This window comes from Streptopelia decaocto, assembly GCF_964273445.1.
Source record: "Streptopelia decaocto genome assembly, chromosome: 16".
Classification (NCBI taxonomy): domain Eukaryota; kingdom Metazoa; phylum Chordata; class Aves; order Columbiformes; family Columbidae; genus Streptopelia; species Streptopelia decaocto.
In genome coordinates this window covers 10108993-10126969 of record NC_138671.1, presented here as the reverse complement: position 1 = coordinate 10126969, position 17977 = coordinate 10108993, and the positions used below count along the sequence as shown (strand labels likewise).

The window sequence follows — 17977 nt, the reverse complement described above, 5'->3', positions numbered from 1 at the left end:
TGGGACTCCCTGAAGACACATTTACCCAGGACACCGCAAGGAGACTCAGTGCTTTATTACATTTTTTCTTAGCCAGATTTTAGAGTCTGTGGAAGAACTGTTGTGCAGGGGTACAAGACAGCTCCCTGGCACCTTTGACAGCTCATGTCTAGGTCTGTGCTGCAGGCAGAAATAGGCTATGGTCTCAAACTCATTACCTCGCTTTGTGAATGGAGGGTGGGGGCCAAATCCTGCTAAAGAGCAAACTGCTGAAAAGAAGGCAAAAAAAGATATCTGAAACACCTTCCCATGCATGCTGACCATTACCACAGGACCGGGAGCAGGTACCCGAGGATGAGCGTCTGCGGCAAGAGCCAGGGTGCACATGAAGAAATGTGGGAGTACCGGAGGCTTTGCTTTGGGAATTCACTTCCAAGCACCTCTGTGTGTTCGTACTTCACAAGGCAGAACATATATCACAGGATGCAAGTGTTGCCATGGTAACCATCAGAAATAGCACCACATATATATAAACTGGCACACGCCCCACAACGCGCTCCCTCTGCTGACAGCGACTGCAGACCCTTCACATCTCTGACAGTGGCTTCTCCTTCACACCTTGGCACAAATCACCTCCCAGAGCAATGAGAATGACTTGTTTTTATGGACTCGCATTTTCTTGCAAGGTGCTCTCAGAAAATAGTCACTGCTTTTACAGTAAACCTGAAAGCTGAGCTTTACAGTCCAGAGACAGCCCAACACTTTAATACTCACTGCAGTGTGTTGGGGTATGAAAAAGGACAGTGAGGAGGCACTGCCGAGCCTGTTCCCCGGCCGCGCTCACTGTCAGCGGTAGTGAGAGGTTTCATCGCATGAGAAGATGCCACACACGCTCAGGAACGGCTCCAGCCCTGCCATCATGGGGATGCTACTGCAGGGCTCGCAGAGCAGACTGGATAAGCACAGACCCTCTGCCAACGCCTTCTGGTATGTCTGAGAGACCAAGATATTCCTGAGCAATAAGCTTGCTGTTGCTCCATGCCGAGAGAGGCAACATCAGAGCTCTGGGAGCACCAGAGAAGTTTTCCCCTGTCCCTGGTATGTGCTTTCCCCTCGCTGAGAAATTACTGCAGCCAATCCACCAAAGGTGCCCCCCTTGGCAGGCAGTGAGGGCAGCATCCCATTCTCAAGTTGCCCGGCCTCAAGTTGCACCAGGGAAGATTAAGGTTGGACCTTGGGGACAATTTCTTCACAAAAAGGGCTGTTGGGCATTGGAACAGGCTGCCCAGGGCAGTGCTGGAGTCACCATCCCTGGAGGGGTTGAACAGACGGAGATGAGGTTCTTAGGGACATGGGTTAGTGCCAGGGCTGGGTTATGGTTGGACTCGATGATCCTCAGGGTCTCTTCCAACCAAACAATTCTATGATTGTTTACCTGACAAGCATAGACATTGCCTCAGGATGGTGGGATATTCTGAAGAAGTGCTTTGAAACCTTTTCTGCAATGGCAACTACTGGCTTGGGTGTCTCTCTGGCCTCTTCTTTGTTTTGATCCCACCCTTTGCTTGAACCCCACAGTCCAGAGCTGAGATCTGGACCTCAGCCTAAACACAGCCATTAGTGGTATGGGAATCTGCTGGGATTTGCCAGGCCAGATTTATTTTTATTTATTTATTTATTTTTATTTATTTTATTTATTTATCTTATTTATCTTATAAAACTTCATAAGATAGAAAGATATAAAGGTAGGTAGTGACCAGCAGGTGAAATGCACAGCAAAGGACAGTTGCTAGACTAATCTCAAGAAATCGAGGGAGATAAACTTTATTTTCAGGACTCCATTATATTTGTGTTTTAACCCCAAATATGTCCTGAGACAGAGGCTTCCAGAGCAGTTCTACAACAAAACTGGGACTGCAGTAGTTACAAAGGTACAGAAAGCCCAGCAGAAACTTGATTCCATCCCAGATCAATATTTGGGTTACTCTCTGGTCTTTAAGTGGATTTGCAATTGGAAAATCTTGGGAATGGCTGTTGTGACACGAGGCGGGATGGAAAACAGCTGTCTGAAATCCAATGCCTTTCTCCATCAGAGCATTTGTCCAAAAATCACGAAGGAGAACTGGAGGCACAGTGGGTATTTCTCCTTTTATATACAACCAGGAATGAAAAGATACTGTAGCTGGAAGGAAAATTAGTCTCTTTACCGAAGCAAGGCTTAGTGCCAAAGGCTTATATGTGCCTTGAATGGACAATATATCTCACACAGGACAATATATCCCTATTTCTTGTAGCTAGGACTAGTTGTGAAGCCCATGGAAAAAGGCTCCATTGTATTTATGATGCAACAAGAAGGGCTCTGCTGATGTCTGAATCTCATACAGTTTTGCTCTAGGAGCTCCCTGTTATTCCATTTAGTACATGAACCTGACTCAGTGAAGCAACAACCTATGAAAATGGAAATATGCTCAAGAATTCAATTAACTTGATCACAAAGGGAGGGAAGTGACATTTTGGCTAATGGATGAAGACTACAAATAAACTGGGAATATCTAATGTCTGAACTTTTCCCTGCATTAGTTCATTCAGACACGCATCTGCAAACATGTGAGCAAATGTCACTGTTTGTTTGCTATTAGGCTGATAAACATCATCTGGTGATTGTGATGGTCACTGTCTTAGTAAAAAGCTTTAAGGTAGGCCTAGAGAGGGAAACCAAGCAGACACAGTTAATGTCAGAGCTTAGTGCTCCCTGATGTGCAAAGCTCTTTCTTCCCTACACAAGGGAGAGCACACACATCAGAGAAATGGTGTTCATGGCTAACTTGGCAGTGGGAAAGCAGAGATTACAGAACCACTGAGGCTGGAGACACCTCTAGGGATCTTCTATTCCAAACCCTCTGCTCAAAGCTGGGTCAGGTAGAGCAGGTTGCCCAGGACCTTGCTCAGCAAGGTTTTGGATATCTCTGAGGATGGAGACTCCATAAACTCTCTGGGCAACTTCTTCCGGTGTTTGACTACGTGCCACATTAAAAGATAGTACTTATGTTTAAATGGAATTTCCTGTATTTCAGGTTGTCCCCATTGCCCTTTGTCCTGTCACTAGACACCACTGAGAAGAGTCTGGTCTTTGCTCCCTGCTATCAAGTCATCTCTTCTTGAGGCTGAACACTCCCCAATACTGGACCCAGCAAGCCAGATGTGTCTCACCAGAGCTGAGCAGTCAGGACCAGTTCCCTGATCTGCCAGCAAAGTTCACGCTAACGTGGCCCAGGACACTGGTGACCTCCCTTGCTGCAAGGGCACACTGCTGGTCATGTTCAGCTTGTTGTGCACTGAGTCTCACAAGTCTTCTTCCTGCAAAGTTGATTTCCAAGCAGTTGGCCTCCAGAGTAAACGAGTGCAATGGGGTTATTCCTCTCCAGGTGCGGGACTTGACTTTTCTACCTATTGGATATCACGAGGTTCCTGCCAGACCCATTCTCCAGCTTGTCCATGTCCCTCTGAAAGGCAGGACACCCATCTAATTTATCAATCACTTCTCAGCACTTTTACATTATCTGAAAACTTGCCCAGGATCTGTCCCATCATCCAGGTTGTTAACAGAGGAGTTTAACAGGATAGGGCCCAGTACCAGCCCCTGGGGTGCACCACTAGTGAAAGGCCTCCAGCCAGACTTCATGCTGATGACCATAGAATCACAGAACCATTTCAGTTGGAAGAGACCCTCAGGATCATCGAGTCCAACCATAACCTGACTCCAGCACTAACCCATGTCCCTAAGAACTTTGTCTCAACGCCTTTGATCTCTCAATATCAATAAGCTTTTCCAAACTGCCTGTATCCCCCAGGATTCTTCCAAGCAGACCCCTGAAATGGGAGAAGTCTTTATTCTTTTCCCACCTTGCCTATCGTTTGCATGATCTCCCATGAATTCCCACACTGGTATTACCTATGTTTGTTCAGTTAAAGCGGCAGACACTGTGATGTGAAGTGCCTACAAACTCAGGACCGCAGGAAGGACAGGAAATAAGACACAACCTCCAGGCCAAGACCCCATCCATAGATCTATTAAATGTCCTCTTAAGAACAGTTAAGGCTTTGCCACCACAGCTCAGACAGCCAGAGGATGTCCCAATTCCAGCTCATACCTGCTGTTTCATTACAGGAATGTCTCTCACCTGGAGCAGCTCTTTATCTCTTTGCTATTAGTCCTGAGCACATGACCTTGAGCTGTTCTAATAATGTCATCCCATTTCAGCCACTCCAGACCTACAGGCTGCTGCAGTCTTCCTGTAACACATTTTGATCTTCCCTATCAACAACACCCTTTTTAATACTGTGTCAGTGCAAATTCATTAACAAATACTGATTTTTTTAAGCCAAGGTCATGTCTTAAGCAAGACTGTCCCTTAGCAGTTCTGCTGGCAACATTCAACTCCTTGCACCTTCCCTAATTCATTCCTGCGTGGGACCATCTCTGCAGCTCTACTACAGTCCATGTCAACTAGAGCTGCTGTATTTCCTCTAAAACTACAGTTACATCACAGTGCAAAGGATAAAATAGACCCCATCCATCCTTAGCAAATTCTTATTACATTTGATATGTTTACCTACGATTCTGTACTTATTTTGTCCTTCAAAGTTTGTTCTGAAACTTTGCATACTGTTGAGTTGTGACTAATTTGTTTGCTCCAATAATTTCCCACTGTTTTAAACACAGATGATAAAGAATCTGCTAATTGGTAGTCAGATGGCATCCTTTTGATTTGACAGATTCATTACCAAGACTTGCAATGGACTTGCAGTTTCTTCTACCAGAGTTTTAATATTCTGGGATACAGATTATCTGGCTCTGCAAGTTGAGCACATCGTGCTCTTTGATCTGATCTTCCCATTTTCAACAAATCTTCTTTTCAAGAAATGTTGGGTTTTGCAGGTGTTTCAACCAGCCAGCCTCCAAGGACAGAACATCTCGCAGCCCTGCAAGAGAACCGGCACCGAGACTCTCACAGCCAAGGTATTCCAGGAAGGGACCAGAGAATCACAACGAGCACCTTGGGAAGACACTGGCGCTGGAGTGACACTGGCAGCAGGATTAATCTTCCAGCACAGCTGCACGATGGAAGGTGAGAGATTATTGAACTATGTGTTTGGACTTTTACACAAGGTGGGAAGGTCTTCATTGTAGGAAGCTTCCACCCAGCAGCAGCTGCAGCGAGCAGAGCCCTGCTGGACCATCAGACCATCTCGAGCTGTGGTATCTGGTTGCTCTCTACCTCCTACAGAACTTGCTGTGAGTAATGAACTGGCAATTAGCGCCACCTCCACGTTAAAATTGAATTCTACTCCTTCAAATGAATGGGAGGCTATGGAGAAGAAGGTGGTGCCCAGTGTCTGTGTGAAACTTTGTATGTGTGCAACACCATGCTCCTGCCATCCCGTCCCAGGGTAACACCCTAGTTTGGACCAATTCTCCATCAATCCAGCCCCAAAGAGACAGCTGGGGAGGTGAGCAACACCGAGGAGCCAATAGAAGTCCCAAGAGGTGACCAGCAGGTCAAGGGAGGTTGTTCCTCCCCCTCTGTTCTCCCCTTGTGAGGCCCCATCTGAGCTTTGTGTCCAGTTCTGGGTCCCCAGTTTAAGAAGGACAAGGAATTACAGGAGAGAGCCCAGCGGAGGGACACAAAGATGCTGAGAGGTCTAGAGGCTGAACTTGTTATCAAATGGATTTTTGTGGAGCTAACCAGCACAGCAGAAAAAAACCCTTCACTTTGCATTACAGAACGGAATATCTCTCAAAAAGCTGCATATTTTCTTCTTGGCCGTCTCAAAGGCAGAGGCCAGCATTGCAGCCATCTGTATTAAAAGCTCTCGAAAAGCCCAGCATTGTCTACCTTGGAGCTTGAAAAAATGCAAAAATTAAGATCAAAATATCAATGGCATTTAATTTAAATCCAAAATCATGACTGTAGGCTCAGATCAAGACTCAAAGCTTCGTCTTAATCCAATTCTTATCCAAACAATTCAGTTATAATAAACATTTATAAAATCCACATCAAGGAAATCAAAGGAGTTCCCAAGGCCTGCAGAGAGAGCTGGAATCACTGACTCTGCATATTAACAAACCCAAGCACTCCTTGAATAAGTGGCTCCAAAGAGCCCTTGACAAAGACAGAGGCCCCTTCACACCCTAAAAGGCTCTGAAACTTTTTGCTGAGTTGCGATAAGAGCTTCAAACCTTTACCTGTTTGGGATGTGTAAACGAATCGGCACCGCTGCAGATACCCTCTGCCTGTCCTGCAGTGGTGTGTTCATCCTCAGTGCTCATTTAAATACACCGTAAGTTTTGAGTGGTAGTAAGAGAACTAATCTAACGGCTTTTAAGATCAAAGCTCTTTATTCACAAAGCAAATAAAGGCACCAGAAAGCGTAGCACAACCTTCGCTCAGAGCAACTGAGCAACCACACACCCTGCAGAAGGCTCAAAGAGCAAGAAAACCAAAATCACTATGCCCTATAAAAGCAACAGATAGCAGCAAAAAACCTAAGGTTTTTGCTTTGGACACCCAGATGACACCCTGTCCCATTTCCCACCAGCTAAGGACAGATTGCTGTCACCAAGGTGATCAGCACCGGGTCACCCAGGAACGGTGGGGCTGTTTCCAACGTCGCCGTACCTGAAGGATGACCCAGTGACCCTCCTTCGCAGCCAGATCCAGAGCTTGTTCAGCAACTACCTCTTGACCTTGTCCAAGGGAAACATTGTGGAAATTCCTGTTGTTAAATGTATAACCAAGTTTCTTCCCTAAAAGGAAAAAAAAAGAGCGACGCTCAGCACTTTTATGTGGAACGGCACAGCACAGCCGAGCTCAGGCAGCGAGGCAGAGTTCAGCCTTATCAACAACCCTCAAAGAAAAGATATCACACTTCTTATAATAGTTATCTTGTCTCTCACACGCTCCTCGCCAAAGCACTGAAAACAGCAGCAGCTTCTTCCAAACTACTTTTAATTACAAAGCGGCATCAACACAAAGGTGCATTATTATGAAGTGTCTCTTGTTTAAAGAACATTATTCCCCTGCAACCTTGTGTAAAAACATATTTTACAGTGATAGGAAATTAAAATAATTTCCTGCTGATTAAATAGGCTTTGAACAAGACATGATTCGGTGGGGAAGTGCACCCTGTGACGCATGCTAGAACCAGCAGTAAGGTTAGGAACCCTTCAGAAGGCAGCTGAACTGAAATCCGTGTGAGCTTCCTCTGGCCTCGGCCAAGGCCTCCCAGGTTTCTTGGAGCTAGAGATCAGTCAGCCCTCCAGAGTCCTCAGGGATCATCGTGGTCTCTAGCAGGTGTGGAGATGCCTCAGGGTTTACCACAATGCTTGTGAAAAGGCCCAAGACCAGTGGACTGTGGCAGAGCCCTTGGGATGGCATGCTCCATGCAGACCACCCCTACAGTCACACTCACAGGATCCCAGACTGGTTGGGTTGAAGGGACCTCTGCAGATCCCCCAGTGCAACCCCTGCTCACGCAGGGTCACAGAGCAGATCACACAGGTGGGTCCAGGGGCTTTGAATGTCTCACAGAAGGAGACTCCACACCCGCTCTGGGCAGCCTGGGCCAGGCTCTGGCACCTCCCAGCAAACAAGTTTCTGCTCATGTGCACATGGAGCCTCCTGTGTTTCAGTCTGTGCCCGTTGCCCCTCACCCTGGCATTGGGCACCACTGAACAGAGTCTGGTCCATCCTCTGACACCCACCCTGAGATATTGATCCCATTGATCAGATCCCTCTCAGCTTCTCTTCTCCAGCTCAACAGCCCCAGCTCTCTCAGCCTTTCCTCATCAGAAAAATGCTCCAGACCCCTCAGCATCTTTGTAGCCCACCGCTGGACTCTCTCCAGTAATTCCTTGTCCTTCTTAAACTGGGGAGCCCAGAACTGGACACACAACTCAGATGGGGCCTCCCCAGGGCAGAGGGGGAGGATTCACCTCCCTTGACCTGCTGGTCACAGTTTTCCTCATGCACCCTTCTACATCCCTCTCTGCATGGTGCAGGGTGGGAACCTCAAAACCCATGTCATTTACAGTCCTGCTCTGGAGGAAGGGTGACAGCTACTTCATGTTTCTTCATTCAGTCTGCGGTATTCCTCCAGACTCCCCTGATTTCTCTGTAGCATCCCAGAACCTCAGAGCCTTTCAGTGATCATGACTAAAGACCTCCTGTTTAGTTTTCTGAATCCATCTGCCACCCAAAGATGGAGAACACCAGTTTCTCCTCATCTCATAGGAGAAGCAACTGCCTGGAGCAAATAGTCTCTGCTGTGTGCTCCTCAGAAAACGAGCACCAATTTGTGCTGACGAAGGGAATCAGCTCAACAAACATCCACGCTGGGTCCATGCATCGCAGCACGATGCATTCGGCTCAGCCGGGGGGTCAGCACACATGTCCCCGAGTGCTGATCCCATGGGATTGCCTGCACTCTGCATGCAGATTTGCCTTCATCCAGATGGTGCACCTTTAATTCCTGATTTCTGCTAAAAGCAGGCGAGTCTTGGGATTCAGCTGTTGGTACATGATTGGAAACAGATGGCCCTAAGTAAAACAAATATCCAAACTCTTCCAGTTGCTCAAGCTCTCTGCTTAGCCTTACTACAGCAACCCCCTGGGATACAGCTCTCCCCATATTTGAGAGATTCCAGTTTTCCTTCTACCATTTCTAGTGCCTGCCAACATTGAGAGCTGTTCATCTCTGCCTTCAAGACCCACCCTCTCAAGAATCAGAGAACAGTTTGGGTTGGAAGGGACTCTAAAGCTCATCTAGTTCCAACCCCCCTGCCATGAGCAGGGATGTTTTCATGCAGACCAGGTTGCTCAGAGCCACAACCAGCCTGGCCCTGAACACTTTCAGAGATGGGGCATCCACAGCTTCTCTGGGCAGCCTGTGCCAGGGCCTCACCATCCTCACGGGGAAGAATTTCTTCATCAAATCTCATCTAAATCTACCCTCTTTCAGTTTAGTCTTATAAAAGGTATACATATCCATTACATGCTCATATAAATACCTACATATAAAGATGTACATCAGTGTATGTTTAGAATGTTAAAGTTAAAGAAGGGATGGGGCAAATTTATAGAAGGTAGGGCACTAATGCAAACCAGGTGATTAATAATAGAATTGATATCGGTTGTTATTTCCACTTCACAGATAGGGACAGGACTGTTCTGGCTGCTCCACCAAAGACGGCGCCAGTCTGCCCTGAGCCAGGACCTGGGGAAGCTTCCCGAGCCAACGGGGTTTGCGGCGGGTCCTCCCTGTGCTGCCAAGCAAAGGTCCCAGGAGCGAGCAGCATCTGCAGGAAGAGACCTTCCATTCACAAGAATTATCTAGCCAGACTTGCACTTTAATAAAACCTAATGAAGGGCAGAAAATATGTTGAATAATGAATCTGATCCAAACCCCGGTGAGGCAGGCTTTAAGGCCAGTGCAGCTGTACTGAAGCAGTGATTTTATTTCATGAGATTTTTGTCACTTTTACTTGCCGTAGCTTTTCTGGCTGACTAACCGCAGGTGTAAACACACGTCTTTACAACTCCAATTAAACCATTCATGGTTGGATTTTAGTGCTTCATTTCCCAGCACAATGAGAGACAGGATCACTGACACGACTGCAAAGGGAAGCCGAGCACACGATAGGACCTTCCTCGGGGGGATCCCCTTCTGTCCACAACGATGAGACCTGAGTCAGGACAGAAAGAGCACAAAACACGGGGCAAAGTCCAGGAACTCCCCACGGCTGAGAAATACCATCTGGCCTGTGGCTTAGGCTGCACTGGGCTTTAACACCTCTGAAAGCTGCTTGTGGAAATGTGGGTAGAGACTGACTCAAACACTATTTTGGGATGACCCAGAAGGTGCACCATAGACAGGAAAAGAAACCCACAGGTCAGTGTTCTTCCACTGCTCACCTGGATGATGTTACTGGTTTCTCTGGTTTCAATGTTACTGGTTTCTCTGGTTTCAGCGTTACTGGTTTCTCTGCTGGGGCCACCAGCCTTAATGATGTTTAGTCTGGAGACCTGCCTGCTAAAAACCAGCCAGCAGCTCTACTGTGGTCCTGCGAATTGCATGTCTGTGATTAGAGGCATTTGGACAATGCCCTTAATAACATGCTTTAACTTTGGGTCAACCCTGAAGTGTTCAGGCAGTTGCACTAGATGATAATTGTGGAGTCTTTTCAACTGAAATATTCTATTCTATTCTATTCTATTCTATTCTATTCTATTCTATTCTATTCTATTCTATTCTATTCTATTCTATTCTATTCTATTCCATTCCATTCCATTCCATTCCATTCCATTCTATTCCATTCCATTCTATTCCATTCCATTGTGATTCTATTCTATTCCATTCTATTCTATTCCATTCCATTCCATTCCATTCCATTCCATTCCATTCCATTCCATTCCATTCCATTCTATTCTATGCCATTCCATTGTGATTCTATTCTATTCTATTCTATTCTATTCTATTCTATTCTATTCTATTCTATTCTATTCTATTCTATTCTATTCTATTCTATTCCATTCTATTCCATTCCATTCCATTCCATTCCATTCCATTCCATTCCATTCCATTCCATTCGAATATACAACACTCCACACCGCTGGGAGCATCGGAGCTTGACCAGCAATGACAGTCCTGGAGCTATGTGGAGAAGGAGAAAAGACACGTGCTGAGGAGCACGAGAAAAGACACGTGCTGAGGAGCACAGCAATCAGAGCAGCCCTGAAACAGCACCCAGAGACATCGGACCCTCTGGCCCAGCGGGATGGAGCCCCTTGGCTCAAAAGAAGTGGCTGCAGTGACTGTTTGACAATCAGAAGTGATCTCGTTTCCAGACCTGCTGTAGTTGCCACGTCCAGGCTGAATACGATAATTCTTCCACAGAGGAGCTGAGACCCAGAGGGAATTCTGCACGTTGGCACCTTCAGAGCGCAGGCACTGACTGGTGCACAATAGAAATCACTCCATCTGAGCATCCGCACCAAAACCAGCTCAGGAAGGACAGGATTAAAAACGGGAAACTCTGCTGTTAACCAGCAGAATGTTATAGGGAGCTGGTGCTTATTTTTAGCTATCTGACAGCATATTAGATATCTCTGATGTAAATTATAGGTTGTGTCCAAGACCAGCTCAGAAATCGTTGCAGTGTGAGCCACACTGGGAATCCAGGCAATGCAGCGAAGAGACAAGTTTTAATTTAAACTTTAGATAAAAATCCAAAAAGCTTTATGGAAACAGAAAGACCAAAACCAATCACGTCTTCTCACAATTATATATATTTAACAGATTACTCCACTATCTGCAAAGAGATGAGTTTAAAAACAAACTAACAAAACAGAACAAGAACGTCATGCCAAGATGAAAAGCAATGTTGCAGTACGCCTAGAGACAGGATTGTTTTACCTTGTTTCTCCACATCCTTCAGTGGGTCGACTCCTGGGGACAGGATAAAAAACATGGGGGTTGCAGGTCCTGATTCCTCAAAAGTCGTTGTGAAATCCAGGGATCTCCCTACCACGTATTTACTGCCGAGCTTCTCTTCCACAAAATCTCTGCCACAAAGAAAAGAATGTTTTGCCAGTCTGTTTTTGTTCAGAAAAGACAGACTTCCTGTAAATAATCAATTAATTAGTATTCATTTTGCTGATTCAAACAAATGAGAAACTTAATGAAAGAAATGGGCATGACAAATTTTAGAGGGGATCTGCAGGCTGGGCCTCAGGAGCCGTCATTTAGAGGCAACGTTTGGCATTTTTTACAGGGGTAAAATGACACCAATATCTGACAAATGCCACGCGGAGGGAAAAACGTGGGACCCACCAGCCCAACATTATATTCAGAAGTTCAATGCAAGTAGGGGCTTGATTCTGACAAAGGGATCTCAGCAGAGAATAAATAGTTAATGTACAGAAAACAGCCGTGTACTTTGCAATCCATACAGCCTTTGAGGGGAAAGAGCGTTCCTTTGGATTTATCACTGAATGCCACAAAAAGTGATTTACCAAATGACTTTGTTCTGGGAAGACAAAAGAGCTCTAAGAATATCCAGTGTGTGTCGCTTAAGCCCCTGCGTGAGAATCACAAGGGAAAATACAGTTGAGTGAAGGGGAAATAAACCTCAGCTCCACAGCATCTGCCTGAAGAGAATCCGGCGAATGGAGAACGGAATCTCCCCAGGGGGAGCTTTCCAAAATCACTGCTTTAGGAAAAGAGGACACAGTGAACATCGACTGAAAGGTAGGGATGTTGTATTCAAACCCCAGGAGTCAGCAGCTGCTTTTCTAGCACAGATTCATGACTCAGGCCTTTTGAAAACCCCAGTACCACAGCGAAGGAAAACATCAGCCTGGCGGATGATACCAGAATAAGGCAGGCAAATTCCTTCTAAGAGAGCTGAGAGTCTCCTGCAAGGACTAGTGAAAGGCAGGGGGAACAGAGATGCTGTAGGGATTGCGACAGAAAAAGCTTCCACTTTGTTTGGCACCTCTTTCAAGTAGATTTTTCTGTTCTGGGTCAAGATTTGCTGAAGGGCCACTGGAAAGCTTCAGTCCACAAAATTTAAAGAAGTCCATCAGATACAAGGTCACAACGTTCTTGTCTCAGCTCTATGAAATGACGCCTTGAAGATTCAGAAACACAACTAATGTGACTTGGAGACTTCGAAATGGACCACACATGCAGGAAAGGAAGAGCTCAGAGACAGGACTGGCAGAGCGCCTACACTTGGTGTCTCTCAGATAAGGTGTTCATGGGCTGGTTCACCCTGTAAGCAGTAGGATTGCAGAAGTGGTGCCAGAAAAATAAAGCAAAAATGCCCTGTGAGACAAATGGCTAATTTACAACTTTGCTAGGTTATATGAAGCTTAAGATCCTTTATCTGGAGAGCTGGTGGTGCCAGCTACTGGGATCTTTAGTCCTTCTGCATTGTCTGTCCCTCAGTGGAGCACCAGTGCTTTTGGAAGGACTTCACCATGACCAAGCTATACCCTGCTAGTAGCTGCTGAACTGATCTGACCTCATTGTGGATGTGAAAGCATAGGAGCACATGAAGGGTGTTGCAAGAAGCTCCTTGCTGATGTTCTTCAAGAAGGCTGAAGGATGAAATAGGTATTTACACTGGAAAATTCCTCTTGATGAAATTATAGAATCATTTTGGTTGGAGAAGACCCTTAAGATCATTGAGTCCAACCATCTCTGGCACTAAACCATGTCCCTAAGAACCTCATGTATATGTCTTTTAAACACCTCCAGGGATGGTGACTCAACCAGTTCCCCAGGCAGCCTGTTCCAGTGCTTTACAATGAATAAATTTTTCCTAATATCCAATCCGAACCTCCCCTGGTGCAACTTGAGGTTGTTCCCTCTCATCCTATCACTTGTTCCTTGGGAGAAGAGACCAACACCCTCCACGCTCCAACTGATTCTTAGTGACGGACGGCAGAGCACTGCCTCACCTAAGCTCTAAGGAGCGAGTCGTGATAAAAGTGGTTTCTCCTGGTGGCTCCTTAGGCCTAGGCTATAAAACAGTCTATGCAAATATCCCCAGTGACCTCGTACAAAGAGAGGCTGAAAAACCTAAATTCCAAGATGGGGAAATGCAAGAAGCCTGTACAGGGGAGGACGGAGGGTGGCATCCATTTCATTTTATATACTAAAGAGCTTCCTAGACCATCTTTATGGAGGTGTTATATATGACATGGGACATAAAGAGCCTTATGCTTTTCTGAACAGCAGCTGGAGATGGGGCAGGGATATTCTAGGGCATCTAAAACACTCCTAATAACCTCTGGGGTAGGATACTGAGTTACTCCTTGGCCGCTTAAATGCACTGAAGTGCTTGTCAAGACTCTGAGAGACAGGAAGGCTGGGACTATATTTGTAGTGATGTTAATTGATCATCAGTAAGGTATTTAATGCTGGCATGTTTAACTGGTGCACAGAAGGAAGAGATCTGCAAGTTACAGATCATGGAAGATCACAGAACCATAAAATGTCCTGAGTTGGAAGGACCCACCAGGATCATGGAGTCCAACTCCTGTCCCTGCAATGACAACCCCACAGGTCACCCCGTGTGTCTGAGGACGTTGTCCAGTCTCTTCTTGAACACTGTCAGGTTGGGGCCGTGACACCTCCCTGGGGAGCCTGTTCAGTGTCCAGCCCCTCTGGGTGAAGAACCTTTTCCTCATGTCCCACTGACCCTCCCTGGCACATCTTCTGCCGTTCCCTGGGCTCTGTCACTGTCACAGAGAAGAGCTCAGCCCTGCCCCTCCAGCTCCTGCTGAGGAAGCTATAGGCCGCGATGAGGTCTCCTCTTAGTCCCCTCTTCTCCAGGCTGAACAAACGAGTTGAGAACTGGAAAACAACTTCTGGGATTCAATGACGTTGCAGATATGCAAAACTCAACAAATTTGTTAAGACACATATGATCTTGAAATGCTACTGGCTCTACAGGATCCCTCACTTTTTGAAGAGTCGCAGACACAATCCAGCTTTAGAGGTGCTTAGGAAAACAAGAGAGCACAGGACCATCGGCCTTCTGTGTGCTGCTATACTAGAGGAACATGATCCTATCAAGGAGGAATCAGGAAGTCAAAGGCATTTTGACTGTCATTGTCACCACTAATAATTTCACATTTGCTTTTGGGGTATGAGATTTCCCCAAACAAAAGCTCTTCTTAAGCCTTTTGGGTCTAGATTCTAACTATCCTGTATTTCAAGAAGAATGTTAGTCACAAACATCTACAAAGAAAGTCTTGGAGAAGGTGCTGTGGACTGTTAGTCTTTGCACGTGTTTACGTTCCAACCTATTTCAAGATAAGAAACAAACCAAACAAAAGCATTTAAATACTCTTGTGCAAACAGAAAAGTATGACATGCTCAAACCCTAAAAATATCCAGCCAAGCTTCTGAACTTGGATTCCCTTACCTGTTCATAAAAGAGAAATACGAAAGGAATTGCGGAATTGAAACTTTATGTGCTGGTTATTTTTGAGCTATGTGAGTACCACCATTTTGGTTGAAAGGAATTAATTAAGCTTGCTTAAATGAAATATGCACTTAAAATTTCAGGAAGACAAATGCTTATTTTACTCAAACTAAATAATGACAGAAAAAAACAATCTTTTCAGCTGAGAGAACACATGGATAAGCCTTAAACAAGTAACAAATGTAAAAGAAGATGGTTTTGAACGGTATAATTATGATAAATTATAGTTATTTAATTTAATAAAACATTAAGAAATTGACCATAGAGAGACTTCGCTCAGTCTTGCCTGCACTTTTCTGGGAATTTTAAAGCAGAAACAGAAATCTAGTTCATACGCTGAGTAACAGAGTCTGGTACACGCACCCATATACATGCACATGCCAGATGGTGGAGCAACACAAACCATTTGGGAGGCAGCGGCACAAGAGGCATTGCAGAAATGTCAGATCCCAGACTACTAGGACAGAGAAGAAAAAAACAAGTCCTAAAGGAGCAAAGGACCTTTAGTTTCTCCCAGAACAAGCTTTTTCATACCTTCATGCAGTTTAGATTTGCCTAGTTACCTTCACTACATAATTTACAACTACAACTTTCAGAACTAGCATCACATAAATTATGCATTTTACAGGGAAAAAAAAAAAAAGGAGAAAGCCTCTATAAGATTTTCCTTTCTAGACTTTATTCTTGTGCCTAAGGAACAACCATAAAGGATCTAGTAAACTAATATCGACTTAAATGAACCCTAGGAGTTGTATTGATTGTTAAAAGTCTCTGGCAGCTGTATAACACCTGTGTGATGATGCTCGTTTCTGACTTGGCATGTCTGCTCCTCACCCAGTGTGAGTTAAACTGTTTCCATGGCTATTGCTGATATTGGGGTTAGACCTCCCCAGGCAAGAAACTCCAGTTAAAATAAACGTTTTGACGGTCTAGCAGAGTTCAGAGATGCTTCATTCAGCAGGCTCCTTTATGGGAAACCAGCGTGCAACACTCATATTCTGTAATCAATAAATCTAAACGTATTCCTGAATTACCCCCGTTCCCCACAAAACGCACACCCAGCGTTGCCTGTCGATCGAGGGCGTCCAGAGCAGCAGTGTCCCCACCTGACAGCGTAGCTCATGCGGTCGGGTCGGACGGCTCTCAGGATGCACAGGCGCTGCAGGGCTGACTTGTTCTTCCACTCCTGGGGGAATTTCTCCTTTTCCGGACACTCAGATTCCACAAATTTCTTCCACCGTTTTGCAGATCCCTCAATGTCCCGATCCAGATTCCTGAATTCCTCCATGGATGACAGAGCCTGGTAAAATTCAAGGAAGGTCTTTAGAAGAATAATCCTATGTGCCTTTGAACCATTCTTCTAATGTTACTGACTGCTCATGTGTTGCTCCATCAAAAGGATCACAGCTGGAACCTGGGAAACAGCCAGAAACCCACCAGGATCAGACTTTGACCCTTCTCCTTTCCCCAAATCTGTTGTCAGCACAGTCACAGGACACGGAATCAACACGGGCCATTTGCAAGGCCACAGGAGAATAAGACTGAGGACAGTTTCATACTTGTGGAAGATACATGCCCTAAGATTTTTTACCATGTGTATCCTCTGAACTGAAACACGTCTCACGGCTGCCCACAGAACCTCAGCTCTAACATCCAAACACAACCTTCCCAATGGTCTCACCCACATCACTGCAATGCTCCTGCCCAGCAGTGAAGCCACATGTGGCATCCAGGCCATGGAAGTGACAATACAGGAAAGGATTAAAGAATTCAGGCTGAGAGAGTTGGGGTGTTCAGCTGGAGAAGAGAAGGCTCCATGGAGACCTTATTGAGGCCTTTCCTTACTTAAAAGGGGCTGATAAGAAAGATGGGGACAGACTTTTGAGCAGGGCCTGTCGTGACAGGACAAGGGGTGATGGTTTTAAACTAAAGGAGGGAGATTCAGGCCGGACATGAGGAAGAAATTGTTGGCCCTGAGGGTGGTGAGAGCCTGGCCCAGGTTGGCCAGAGAGGTGGTGGATGAACCATCCCTGGAGACATCCCAGGCCAGGCTGGACGGGGCCCTGAGCAACCTGAGCTGGTGAACATGTCCCTGCTCATGGCAGGGGGGCACTGGGGGAGCTGGGATGGTCCCTTCAACCCAAACTGTCCTATGATTCTATGATTCTATGAATTTGGCATCATTCACAATGCAGTTCTCCATAACCCAAAGCGAGAAGAAATCTTCTCTCCTTTTTGAAGCCAGAACTCAGAAATCTCAGGTGACAGGCACTTGTGACTCTCAGCTATCCCAAAAATGCCAGATTTGGACGGAAGCTGGAAATTCTGAGCCCACATCTGACAGGAGAGCGCATTGGTGGCACTCCTGTGAGCTGCGAGTCTGCAAACAGTCTCCTTACTGCTTCAACAGACACGATGAGAATTGTCACAACAACCGATGGAAAAAGGTACTTTTGCATCTAGGGTGCTTGGTATCCAAAGCTAAACTCAGGCTTGCCGTGCTCACCAAAACTGCTTTTTATAGTGATTTCATGGTTGGAGCATTCATCCTCTTTGTCTTTATACACATGCCATTATTTTCCCCTCCCTGTTGCCCTGTGAATTCACCTCCCTTGTCTACACAGTCTGGTGCACACACGGTGAAGCCACAGCATTGAGACCTCACCACGCAGCCGTGGTGACCAGGGCACCCCAAATCTCAATAAACATAGCGCAAACTGTACATGGGTGAGCACTTTCTTTGTACAAACATGCATACAGTCCTGTGCCAACATAAAAATCAAATCGCTGAGATTTATACTTGCTAAAACACACACCAAGATTAACTTCTCAGTCCTACAAGTCTGTAGCAGAAACAGGTAGCTGAAGAATGCCCCAAAGTACAGCTGAGTAAGCCAGTACATAAATGATAATTACAATGAAAATGTAGCTAGATTTTTT

The 17977-nt window shown here is 45.7% G+C and overlaps 1 protein-coding gene across 1 annotated transcript in view; it reads right to left on the bottom strand.

Moving 5' to 3' along the window:
* The window catches only part of DNAH9 (dynein axonemal heavy chain 9), a gene marked incomplete at its 5' end in the record, with an annotated part of 197270 nt that overhangs the window by 28951 nt on the left and 150342 nt on the right, over positions 1 to 17977 (bottom strand). Inside the window, 3 exons of the mRNA XM_082067422.1 lie at positions 6660 to 6787; positions 11455 to 11603; positions 16144 to 16337. Of these exons, the coding sequence (XP_081923548.1) occupies positions 6660 to 6787; positions 11455 to 11603; positions 16144 to 16337 (471 nt within the window). The remainder of the gene's footprint in view (positions 1 to 6659; positions 6788 to 11454; positions 11604 to 16143; positions 16338 to 17977) is intronic.